The sequence below is a fragment of the Gopherus flavomarginatus genome, chromosome 1 (assembly GCF_025201925.1).
Source record: "Gopherus flavomarginatus isolate rGopFla2 chromosome 1, rGopFla2.mat.asm, whole genome shotgun sequence".
Lineage (NCBI taxonomy): Eukaryota > Metazoa > Chordata > Testudines > Testudinidae > Gopherus > Gopherus flavomarginatus.
Window position 1 is genome coordinate 9,095,800 of NC_066617.1, and position 13,706 is coordinate 9,109,505.

The 13,706-nt window shown below is 41.4% G+C and overlaps 1 protein-coding gene across 4 annotated transcripts in view; it reads right to left on the reverse strand.

Moving 5' to 3' along the window:
- Nucleotides 1–13,706, reverse strand: part of EXOC4 (exocyst complex component 4) — a 619,611-nt gene that overhangs the window by 455,139 nt on the left and 150,766 nt on the right. For all 4 annotated transcript variants that reach the window (XM_050936809.1, XM_050936810.1, XM_050936811.1 and 1 more), the window contains exons 8-9: nt 10,056–10,201; nt 6,388–6,476 (exon numbers count right to left, since the gene is read on the reverse strand). In XM_050936809.1, the coding sequence (XP_050792766.1) occupies nt 6,388–6,476; nt 10,056–10,201 (235 nt within the window). The remainder of the gene's footprint in view (nt 1–6,387; nt 6,477–10,055; nt 10,202–13,706) is intronic.

The following is a 13,706-nucleotide window of genomic DNA, read 5'->3' on the forward strand; positions in this document are numbered from 1 at the left end:
CCTCAGATGTATAAAACAACAAGGATATAACCCATTGAGTTTTAATTTTTGGCTGCCACTGTTTTTCCCTTGCATTTTGTACTTGTGTGCTTTGAACCTGTTAGCAAGGTAGCTCCAAAATTCCTCCTACTGCCTCCCTTCCATTCCAGCCACATAAACACAAAGTTTAACCACGTCAATTATCATTTGTCTTTTGCAGAGCCCAATACATTCCACACTGTCCAGCTGTATTGCTGATGACAGCTAGAGAAACATGAAAAACAACAGACTGTAAACTCTTCAGGGCATGGGCTGTCTCCATATGTACATATCATGCCTAGCATAACGAAGCCCAGATCTAGACTGGTGCCATTAGGCATTACCATAATACAATGGTAGTGTCCAGAATGTTTTCAACTAAAAAGCAAAAGAACAGAATGCAAAGTGGGATGATGACCCACCTTTAAGGTTGTATATTCTCTTTTAAGTCCCATCTACACTACAAGACCACTATTTTTGCAGCAGTTACATCTTGGTAATCCAGATCCCCCAATACAGTTCAAATTTGCAGTTATGATGGAACTGAACTGTTTTAACCATCTTCTTAAATTATGCCAACCCTTAGACTTCAGATGGGCTATATGTCAGTTCAGAGCTGTCTATCCAGCAATACCAAATGGTGTGTAAGAACTTCCCCAAAATGGTGATCTTACTACTCCAAGTGGTATAACAACAATGTATGTATTTTACAGTAACTTTCTCCTCTGAATGGAAAAGTTATGTCCTCCAGGTCCAAATCTCACCCGGTACAATGAGAAACAGAAGCACATGGCATTTGAAGAAGATGCTGGCCTAGCAACAGTATCCCCAACACCACCAACATTTTGCATCCCAAGGGATTCCGTTTCCAAAGCACTCTAAAAGCAAAATAAAATATAGCTTATAGATTGAAATCACTTCATTGACCACTGACATGCGGTCACCTCTGAGGTGAAATGCAGCAGCTTTTTGACAACACACAGCAAAATACTACCTATCTAAGGCTAGCAGTGAAGAGGAATATCCAACCCAATTGAAACTGCAGGAGAACTGTAAGAAGGAATGGGTAATTTTCCCAGTTAGAATCTGACCAAGATACATTCGTTAACAACCCTGCATTTGCAGCTGCAGCAGATACATAGGAATTCTAACGCCCATAAGTGGTCAGGACCCATGTTTTACGTCTCATACAAAAGACAGAACCCTCCTCAAGAAACATTACACCCCATCACCATCACACTGGGACACTGGTTCTGTACTAACTCAGAGGGAGGAATACTATGTTTTCAATTTTTTTAAATGACTGTGAATTGATGTAACTTCTCTTGCAAACAATGTGAGGTGCCCATCTTAAACAAAAGCAAAGAAAACTAGGACCTGATTCTTCTTCCATTGACTTCACTGGGATTAGACCTTCAAGAATTAATGCTCCCATTCCTAACATTTTTGCAGCAGGGTCTCTTCCAATAGTGGGTGATACTGCAGTGCTTATGGCATGCATGATTTCAGACCAAATGGCGCCAGTTAATGACCAAGTGTCAGACTGATCATTGTGGATTTTAAGGCAACTGAAATTAAAATCTTATTTCAAAAAGTTGGCATGAAATGAACTTCAAGTTTTTCTTTTACGTGTTACTTTGAACATATTTTCAGCAGATTTTTTCCCTAGTATTCCACCCTCTCACTGCTGCTGCTGAAAAAGTCATCCCCATGGATAAGGCTGTTGAGAAGAGCAATTTGTGGTGTTCAGAGGAGCATGATGTTGCAAGTTAGCCTTCCGCTAACCTGACTGAACAATTCAATTATATTTTAAGGGATAAACGGCAATGCAGATCTGGCTGTGATCCAGGGATCAGGCAGATAAATGGGCTAGCAGAAAGGGAACAACGGCACTTTATAATGGAAAGAGAGGTGGGGAGATTTTTAAAACACAGAAAAAAATTAACAAGGAACTTTTCCCTCTGGCTCAATAGTGATGATTTCTTACTAAATTCACTCAATCTATCCTCCCTATTGACTCCCCGCACTGACTGCTCACCTCCTATTGCATTAGAGTCAAGCTTTTCATACTCATACACAAAGGGATGCATAATCTTGTCTCCACCTACATCTATGACTTTTTTCTTGCTTGTTCAGTCTTGTGATTCCCCCTCCTTTCTTCCCACTCCTAACATCCCACCCCTATGCTTGGAACACTCTCCCAGTTCATCTCTCTTAAGCTTTCTTTCTTTTCTACTTCTAATGCTTCCTTAAAACCCATTTCTTCACTTCAGAAATCTTCACACTCACCCTTCTCTTGAACTGTGGAACATGATTTGTCTCATCTCAGGCTTGACTACATTCAAAACACTACAACAGCATACTTGCACCACTGCAGATGCGCAGCTGTAGCACGTCAGTGTAGAAACTACTTATACTGACAGGACAATCCCTCCCATTGCCCAAGGTAATCCATCTCCCCAACAGGAGGTAGCTAGGTTGACAGAAGAATTCTTCGGTTTTTCACATGCCAGAGCAACAGTTATGATGACCTAGTCTTCTAGTGTAGGCCAGGCCTCATTTAGACTCCAATCCCTTGGAGGACAAGGGTCGTGGGTAGAGAGCTCTTCAGGGCAGGGGGCATGCCTCATTAAATGTTCATATAGTACTATCACATAAACAGATATATAAAATAAACCATCAATTATATATGAAAAACCACGATCACCACAACGTCTAAGCCATAGCAGATCTGAAACAGGAAATGCATGTGGGATCAGTTAATATTGTTTTCAACCCCCTTCTTTTCTGAAGGCTAAATAGGAAATTTGCCAGGTTCTGAGATGACATGGTGGTTATATTGGAAGATTGCAACTGAAATAATCCCAGTAGGCCTGAAATCACTGAGGAAGATACCAAAACTGAAAGGAAGCAGCAGCAGCTCCTCTCACAGCTTTAAGCATGTAACTCCTGTCAGGAATTCCCACTCTTGGATTTGGATCCTGCTCCTCCATCTGATTTCTGGATGCAATGGGTGGCATTGGCGGAGTTAGTAATTAAATCCTTCAGCCATTTGATATGAAAAAATCAGATCGTTTATGACGAGAAAGGTGAAGGATGTGCATACTGTAGTTTAGACACAGCAGGGTACAGCTTGTTAGAATTATTACTAGTACAAAAGTTTAAAAAAAGGATTTTTCTGATTTGATACTAGAACTGCGTGGGTGTAATAACAAAATGAAACCACACCCTTTGAGCTTCCCCAATTCCCTATAATAGGATAGTGTATTATTTGCCCAATCTTTCTAAACTTCTTCGCACAGCCACTCATCACATGTCCACAAACGTTGTGTTTCTCCCAGCACACAAGTACATGTGGCAGGTTTCTACAGCTGACAATTTTAGCCTCTCAGATGAAAAGTAGTAAAATGAACACCCTATAATGTGCTTAGACCATGATACCACACCTCAAATATAGACATTTTCACCTCTATTTTATTCCCATAAACTGTCAGACAATAGTGAAGGTCAAGGGTCAATTTAGGTATCTGTCTACCTAACTTAGGGTTTTCCAGAGAGCCAATCAACAGAGCATCCAAGTCTTGCTATATGGAAGTGCTCTGTAATATCAGTTAAGCTAGATATACCATAACCATCCAAAAGAACACTCTACATACTTACCTACATGCCTCCAGCTTTCATCTAGACAACATCAAATGATCCATTGCCTATACCCAAGCTCTAAAATACATCTGCACTTGCTCCAATCCCTCAGACAGAGACAAATATCTACAAACACATCTCTATCAAGTGTTCTTAAAACTACAATACTCACCTGCTCAAGGGAAGAAACAGACTGACAGAGCCAGAAGACCACCCAGAAGACACCTGCTACAGGACAGGTCCAACAAAGAAAGTGACAGAACGCCACTAGCCATCACCTACAGCCCCCAACTAAAACCTCTGCAGCACATCATCAAGGATCTACAACCTGTCCTGAAGGATGATCCCTCACTCCCACAGATCTTGGGAGACAGGCCAGTCCTCGCTTACAGACAGCCCCCCAACCTGAAGCAAATACTTACCAGCAACCACACACCATACAACAAAAGCACTAACCCAGGAACCTAGCCTTGCAACAAAGCCTGTTGCCCACTCTGTCCGCATATCTATTCAAGGGACACCATCATAGGACCTAACTGCATCAATCACACCATCGGAGTCTCGTTCACCTGCACATCTACTAATGTGATATACGCCATCATGTGCCAGCAATGCCCCTCTGCCATGTACATTGGCCAAACCGGACAGTCTCTAAGCAAAAGAATAAATGGACACAAATCAGACGTCAAGAATTATAACATTCAAAAACCAGTCGGAGAACACTTCAATCTCCCTGGGCACTCGATTACAGACCTAAAAGTCGCAATTCTTCAACAAAAAAACTTCAAAAACAGACTCCAACGTGGAACTGCAGAACTGGAATTCATTTGCAAAATGGACACCATTAAATTAGTCTTGAATAAAGACTGGAAGTGGATGGGTCATTACACAAAGTGAAAACTATTTCCCTAAGCTAATTTTTCCCTTACAGTTACTCACACCTTCTTGTCACTGTTGGAAATGGGCCACCCTGATTATCACTGCAAAAGTTTTTTTTTCTTCTTCTTTCTCCTGCTGATAATAGCCCACCTTAATTGATTAGTCTCGTTAGAGTTGTTTTGGCAACATCCATTTTCTCATGTTGTCTGTGTACATATCTTCCTACTGTATTTACCACTGCATGCATCTGATGAACTGGATTTTAGCCCACGAAAGCTTATGCCCAAATACATCTGTTAGCCTCTAAGGTGCCACAAATACAAATCATTCTTTTTGCACTCTACATAAGGGTCAACTTCTGGCTGGAGGATGGAGATAAGTCACTGGAGAGAGAACTGGAACTACAAATCACCTGATACCTCAGCTGTAAATATCTAGCATCTGTTAAAATCACCCCAAAATTATCGCGAATAGGATTTCAAGGTACAATTCTGCCTCTGCCCATCACTGCTATCTGGACAACAATGACTTCAACAGAGATCCCATAATGCATGTGCATTAGGGCAATATGAATGCTGTAAGAGACTAGATCAGATTATATAGAACCAATCTGGTCTTTTTTATACATATTACTATGAAGATTTTACCTAATAACCCACTCTCCCCTGCTGCTGAAAAAAGTTATCACTTATGGATAAGGCTGTCAGGAAGAGAAATACATACACATGCACACCTCTACCCTGATATAACGCGACCCGATATAACACGAATTCAGATATAACGTGGTAAAGCAGTGCTCCGGTGGGGCAGGGCTGCGCACTCCGGCAGATCAAGGCGAGTTCAATATAACACGGTTTCACCTATAACACGGTAAGATTTTTTGACTCCTGAGGACAGCGTTATATTGGGGAAGAGGTGTGTGTGTGTGTGTGTGTGTGTGTGTGTGTGTGTGTGTGTGTGTGTGTGTGTGTGTGTGTGTGTGTGTGTGTGTGTGTGTGTGTGTGTGTGTCTTCCAAATCTACCTTTTCAAAAAACATACAACCCACATTAACACATTGTGGTTTTGTCCCCCTCTAGTGGTTTGATCAGGTAAAGAGATTTGTGTGCCTGTTACTGCCTCAATGGCAAAAGAATGGTCTTTTAGCTCAAGCAATAGAGGCTCATGCTTTCAGACGCAGAGTTCAGTCCCTGGAGATGACCCAGTCAGGGATATTACATGTGCATGTGCCGGTGTGGAAATAAATATGAGGTAAGGAAATAAACATCAGTTTCAATCTTCGAAAAGCATCATTTAGATTTTTTTTTCTTTCAAGTCATTGTTTTATGAGTTTCCTTTTAAACTCAAACCTATAGAATGTGGAGCTAGAAAGGGAAAAAAGAAAATATGTCAGTGTTTGCCTTCCTACCTCGAGTAAATAAATAGAGGATATGAGCTGGCCAAGTTTACAGAGTCTTAGGCCATGTCTATACTTACAAGCTTACAACTGTTCCGCTGTAAGAATGCTCATGTAGTCGCGTTAGCCAATAGGAAAGCGTTCTCCAGTCAACATAATACAACCAGCTCAACAAGCAGCAGTAGCTGTGTTGGCAGGAGAGCATCAGTACAGCATTGTGCACATGAAGGCTTATGGCAGAAAAATCTATGCTACTGGAGCAGGGGGAGGGGTTCCACACTCCTGAGCAACATGTTTTGCTGACATAAGCGCTAGTATAGACATGGCCTTAGACTATGACCCTGCATATGGTTTGCTAGAGAGGAGCTAACAACAGTTCAGAGCCATCCAGGCAGGGTCTGCAGATATTTGGCAAAGCAATCAACCAAATTAAATGAGCTGTCAAGCTTCTCACCTTGAAGTTCTCCACTCCTGCTGTAGAGCTCCCTCCTCTGCTCACGCAAATAGGCACTCATGCTAATAGCATGGGAGGACGATTCAAACCTGCAATAAAAAGCATGCAGTCAGTCACACAATTCACGGTGACTTTTCTGTAGCCACAAAGACTGAGATACTGTGTTAGATTAAATGAGAAATTATTTGTTACTTAATTCCATTAGCTCCGACAGCGAGGCGCTTTCCAAACAGAGAAGGCCCAGCAAACAGGTGGAATCCACAAAACGAAACCCACACACTAAGCACACACCTCAGCTCTTAACAAGGAAGTGCTGCAGCCAGTGATTAAACTCAGTGCTCCCCTGGAAAAGTAGGAGTAACAAACTATTCAATTATTTATGACGTGTTGCCTCAGCAGCAGCCAGGAGGTGCCCATGGGGAGCTAACAATGGAAATCTCCATTGAAAGTCTTTCCTCAAAGCAGCCAGTACTAGACAGAGCTTGGGGGACAGGAAGTGAAAGAACCTTCCAGTCTCCCACCAGACACAGAGAAACCAACCAAGGCTCCAAGCCCGGAAGACTTCTCTGATGGGGCATGTCAGCAGCAAGCCTTATCAGCCTCCTAGCATTATCATTCACTCCGCTCTAAGACCTGGAGACTGGATTTTTCCTCTCAGTTGCTGTACTGTCATTTGTTGTGGAACCCCCTACAGCACATCCCTCTCCTACCGCTATCTAACTTTACACTCCCCCTGCCTTACTTGACTTCTCACCACCCCTCCTCTCTATCCTTTCCCCTCTCTGCTCCCTGCCTCCAGTTTCCACTTCCTTCTCTTACTCATGCAATCCTTTCCTTTCCCCCACTTCAGCCCTGAGGGATTCCAACAACAAAGCCTCTAAAACTATGCTTTTATAATATAAACGAAACAAATATATAGTCACACGTTAAAAACCCCAAAACATGAGCTTAACATGTTGTGGACCCATCACCACTTTGCTTATACACCCATCCCTTTCCCACACACCATGGGTATCGTTTTTGCTTGTTGAGATTGACAGCTCTTCACAGTATGGACACTGTGTATGGAGCCATGACTGACTAGGGCCTATTATAGTATAAATTATCATCTGAATTTATGTAGGGCCTTTCATGTGAAGAGCTCAAAGTTCTTTACAAGCATTCATCAGGTAAGCTACACAACAGCCCTGTTATGTGGGTATTACACTCACTTCAGCGATGGGGAAATTGAGGCACAGAACAATTAATTGACACCAAGTCAGTCTCAAAATCTCAAGAACAGAACCCAGACGTTCTGATTTCCACTGGTGCTGTTAGATCACACTCCCTCTACCCGTTATCTACAAAATTAGCTTCCAAGGAGCTATACCAACGCTCACACATCATACAGCTCTATCCGTGTACGAGAGCAAGGCTCCATCTCCTGTTCAAGTGATTTCCAAAGTCGGGACTCTAAACGCAGAGATTTTAATGACAAGTGGATGGCTTCTCTAAATTGGAAGCGGGTGATGGAAAAACAAGGATGGTAGCCTCTCTGTCCAGAGAGAAAAACACTGAAGATGGAATAGATAACAAGAATATGACTTTATCGAACATGTGCATCCCTCGACGGATAGAGAAATTCCATTTCAACAGAGAGATTTCCATGGATGTAGTGACAGCTGACAGGACACAGATAACAGAATAAGAAATCCTGATAAGCATCATTGTCACTAAGGTGCTAGCAGTGACTTAGTGACAAGAGCCTGAGTGGTAAAAGATGGCTATTCTTATGAAGTTAGGCACCATCACGTTAACCAATTATCCTTAACTTCATTTTCAACTAACAGAAATGAGTACACAGGCTTAGAGTGTTGTGGGAGAAACAGAGCAGATTAATTCATCCTCCTCACTCCTCAGAATGAGAGGGGCTGAGACCACCTCAGAATTTGCATGCTAAGTAATGGAGAAAGGAGAGCAGTCCTGTGGTGCTCCAAAGCACATGTGTAAATCAGCTTAGCAACGGAATTAAATCCAAAGGGGAGTTCTGGCAGAGTAGACAGGAGTAGACAGAGAATCTCGCGAGACACAAATGTTGCGGATGTGAACCTAGAGCCACCCACTGGATCAGCCACAGAACTCTTTGGAAAGTGAAAGCCTTTGATACCAGAGGATTATGTTTAGTGATCTATAGTCTCTCTGGGGCTGGGATCATCTTTTCACTGTTTGTGTGTATTGTGCCTTGCACAAGGAGCCCTGATATCTCATTTTCCCTTTAGGCCCTACCAGAGCACAGACAATAAAAACTTATAAGAGGCTGCCAGGGTCTGCTATAGTTAAGGTTTAGATAACATTACAGTTATTTGTATTAATGGTTTGAAAAAAAAAAAAAAGGATAAGGAGGCCACTGGCTGGTTCTTAATGATTAAATAAGCTTTAGGGAAGGCTGGAAAGAGGCCCAGCACCCAATACCTCCCCACCACTACCAAACAGCTGCTTCAGTAGTGCAGGAGAGTGATAATGCAGGATACATCTTCTCCCAACCTGTCCCACTGACAAAGTTAGTGCAAGCCATCCAGGAATATCAGGATCCTGTATTCTTCCCATTTCCACATGCTGAGCCAACCTAGCCAGGAGCACCCCACCTCCAACCCCAGCCGGACAGGCCTACACTCACAGTCATTTCCTTCCAGTTTCCTCAGAGCAACAGATTGACTGGCTTTGTTAAATTTGGACTTCACATTTTCCTTCTCTGCTAACCTGCTGTTCCTCCTCTCTGCCTGAAGTTCCTCCTCATTATTGTTATGTATCTGTACTACAACAGCGCACAAAGGCCCCAGCTGAGATCGGGCCTCCTTTATGTTAAGCCCCACACAAATACATATTGAAAGACAATCCGAGTCCCTCAGGGCTTACAGTCTAAATAGACAAGGCAGAAAAAGCGGTGGGGAGAAAGGAAGAATTAAGATCCCCATTTTACAGCTGGTGAAATGAGGCAGGGAGAAGTTAAAGACTAGAGCAAGAAACCGGTGGCAGAGATGGGAATGAAACAAGTCCCCTCCTGACCCAGTGGTTTAACGACAAGGCCAATCTTCTTCTCCTACCTGCATTACTCCCCACACCCCACCAACCTCCCTCATCCTGGAAGTCCAATTGCTTCCCCACATTTTCTTCCTCTCTCACATCCAACTCCCACTCCCCTCTCACTGTTATTCTATATTCCCCTCTCACCTGCTTCATTCTACTCCACACTTTCAACTTCAATTTCACTCAAAATTTTTCCTTAAAAACGTGATATGATTAACTGCCTACTCTTTACACAATGATCTTATTTGTCCTGTTCTCCTTTTCCCTATGCAGCCCTTTGATTTCTGCTCTCGCTTGTGTGCTTCTGTGCTTTACTTTGACTGTAAGCACATCAGGGCAGGCATGATGTCTTACTACATGTTGGATAAAACCTAGCACAAGGGGGCCTCATTCCTGAGTGAAGCCTTTGGACACTACTGTAATATAAACAGTGAAGAAGAATCAGCATACGGCTCTCGGATGACAGACAAGCGCCAGCTTTGATAGTTTATTTCCATCTGAAGTGTCTGAAAATGTTATTAACTGCTAGAAGTGCACAATACTTGATGCTCCAGAGACAACCTCAATGCCAGGTACTATTCCGGCATCATAACAACACTTACTTGAACAGAGGGTTTTTAGGCCTTTGAGGTTTCTTCTTTGCAAAGAAAGCAGCAAATTCTCTCCCAGAGCTTGCATAGCTAAGCTGGGCTGATGGTTCTGAAGCAGTTCGAGTGTTCTTCATATCCAAGTATTCTGTCAGCAGCATCTGAGAGCAGGGAGAAGAGGAATGCAACATTTGAAAGAGAACAGCAATGCAAGTTTATTCACAATCCTAAGTGTCCTAACAGGACACTGCTAAACTAAAAAATGACAACCGGTAAAATTTTCAAAAGTGCTTAAGTGACTTGTGAGCCTAAGCCCTATTGATTTTCAATGAATCTTAGCTCCTAAGTCAGTCACCCAATTTAAGACCAGCATAAAAGCACTGTCTACATTCCAGAAATTTTGCAAAGTTTTTCAGATGCTGTCAACACTGGTACAACTCCACTGATGTTAGCAACATTGAGAACCCCACTGTAGCTTGGCAGCTGGTGTTTACAGACCTATCACTACCAAAGTTCCATGTCACGGTGCTTAAAACACTAGCGACGGCCTGTCTAGACAAGGCCTCACAGCATTGTTGACACCACTGAAGATGGGACTTGTTCAGCAGTGATGGAGAGGTGGTTACAAATTTCACAGTGTAGATAAGGCTTTAAGATACTTTGAAATGAAGGAATTAGATTCCCCCCTTCTGTTTATTATTTCCAGTATTTGGTTCTATCGCTGCTGTGTTTGAATTTTCTGTAGCCACACTACCTCCCCCCTAAAAACACAAAATACCAATTCTGCTGAAATACAGTGCATGATTAAATTATTTGTTTTCAGATTGGTTTTTGTAAGACATGTTTCTTTTTAAAAAAAACTTAAATTTAGGGCATAAACTACATCATCATATCCCTTTAAATATACGTACCACACACCTGGAATATTTAAATGGATATATTTAACAGGAGAGATTTAAAAGTGCTGTTAATTCATATAGTTGAATCACTATCTGAATTCAAGCTGATTACAGGGAGAGAGGCTTTATGGTCTAGTGGACTGAGCACAAGTGTACATACTTAGATACTACAGTGATGGACACAAATACAAGAGGAGAGTGTGCACACAAGCCTGTCCAGTAGCAAAGAATCTCTCAATTTTCACCCTGCCAATGCCACTTATTTGCTGCGAAGCCTCAAGCTTTCCCAGCAGAGCCTGTAAACTACCTGAATTAGAGAAAGAGGAAAGATGGTCCAGTGGTTGGTACACTTCTCTGGGACTTGGGAGACATGGATTGTTGCATACAACTTAAAATGAAGGTCCAATTTTTGAAAAAATATGGCATGATTGTCTCTCCGTGATTACCAGATCAAATGTACTTTCTATTCAAATAAGAATATGGATTTCCCCTCCCTTGCTACCAGCCGAGCACACGCAATTTAGGATCTCTCAGTCGAGCTGAGTTTTCTTCTAGCCCATCATCAATGATAAAAGTTCTCCAGGGCAAATAACACCCTCGGTGAAATCTGTGCAACCCCAATACCTTCAGCGGAGCAGCAAAGAACTAACTGATTGGCCCAGGAACTATTATTTAGTAAATAATTCTGTTCATTATGCAGAAACAGGATTACCCTCCAGCTCATTCACGTTTAGCTGTGTTGGCTCTGGAGAGATAAAGGAAGCTAATGTAGTTTAAGAAAACAAAGACAAAACAATAAACTTACTTTTGTCAAGAAATTAAACTCCCTGAATATACTCAGGAAGCTTTAAGCATCTTGGAGCTATGGATAACGCATTCCACATTCCATTCTATTATGACCCAGCCAAACCCAATCAAAGTGTTGAGTGTAATGAGAGGAATACATCAGGATCGTGCTGCCTATGTTTAAACAAATTACTAAGAAGTAATATCTAAGAAATAATATCTAGGCAAATGATATCATGCTACTAATTAGAAACCATTGAGAATTGCTCTAAAAAGATACAAACACAATTAAATAAAGGTAACTTGATTTCAGTTCCTAAAATACCTCAATTAAAACTTCATCCGAGAGAAGGTTTTAAAATACATGTATGATTCTTGCGATATAAAAAATAATCACTACACTACGATTATTGTGGGGGGGGGGTTTCCCAGTAATGTACCAGTGCTGCTCTGTATTCTCTGGTTAGGTGTTGGCTTTGTTTACTTGAATCCATAACCTTGAAAATAACAAAAGCTCATTTAAAATCTTTCCAGAAAAAAAAGCTTGGCATTTTTTCTCATTTCATGGACAGAACGTACTCATAATGGGCCCCCATTTTGAAACTATCTTAAATCTAGAGCTAACACGAGTAGGATATCTGAAGTGAATAACGCAGTATTTTACTCAAGGATTACAATATGTTAGCAAAGAGTTAAACTAGAACCACAAAGAACTGGTCTTGCTACAAGATCATCAGACAAACACCAAAACGTACGGCACTATGGTTATACAGTCTTAAAAGAAGTTTGAAGACAACCACAAACCATAAGGAGAAATAACATGGGTGGCTGTGATGTCACCAGAACCTAGAGATAGGTAAGATGAGCTTTTTATATATGACTGTTCCTTTGGCTTTTGGTTAGTTCAATGGAAGAAAAGGGCTGGCTCTCGCTATGTATGGATATTGAAAAACAGATACAATATACCAATATGCACATAGGAGAAACCACACTGGATCAGACTACTGCTCCATGTGGTCCAGTGTCCTGACTCCAGCAGGAGAACAAGTTCTTAAAAGCTATCTTTAAATGTAACTGACCAACTGTAAAACACAGCACAATAGGGGAAATTACTTCCTGTCCCCAGCAGGGGATCAGCTGAAGCTCTTGTAATTTTTAACAAAGCAGATTTTATTTACATGAACGAAAACGTCTTTTTTTTTTTTTTAAATCTTACTCAGTTATTTGCCTCAATACCATCCTGCTGTATTACTTCCACAGGCCAACTGTACCCTACATACTTCTCAGCTTGTCTTTATCCATTTCAATATCTTCTACATCTCTTCGACCCCAACATCTCCAACAGTTCTGCCCCCCCTGCAATCCTCACAACACAAGGCCTTTATAAACTCCACATTTCAGTGTTAAAAATTATTAGCCTGGGCATGTACTTATAAAAGCCACAGTCAGTTTAAACTTTAAAATCAATAAAACCACATTGTTCTGCCTACCAAATTGAATAGGAGTTTCACCACAGGATGAAGTAAGGATTTCAGGATTTGTTACTATAACATTTGGTTAACAGTTGCTAGCCCATCAATCAAAAAACTCATTAGACATTAATAACATGCATATATAGCAAGATTTATGAGTGACAATAAGGTTTGCAACATCCCATTCATCTATTAAAAGGACTTTTGACATTCCTGCTCAACAACAGTCAAATTCTACGATCCGTGTATTACACTCACATCAATATCAAACAAACCAATCTGCACAAGGAGAGAACAAAGCAGTCCTTGCGCTAAATGATCCACTGTACAGATGTTTTGCAGCTGTGGAAAAGATGATTTACACAAACTAAAGAATCTTTTATAAATATAAGCATGTTTATATTTTGGGGATTTTATTTAACTCTCATAAAATGCATATGGTCACATCACCACAGACCATTTACCACTGATCTTTTAACAGTTCTCGACATACGGTGTGTTTGAACCAA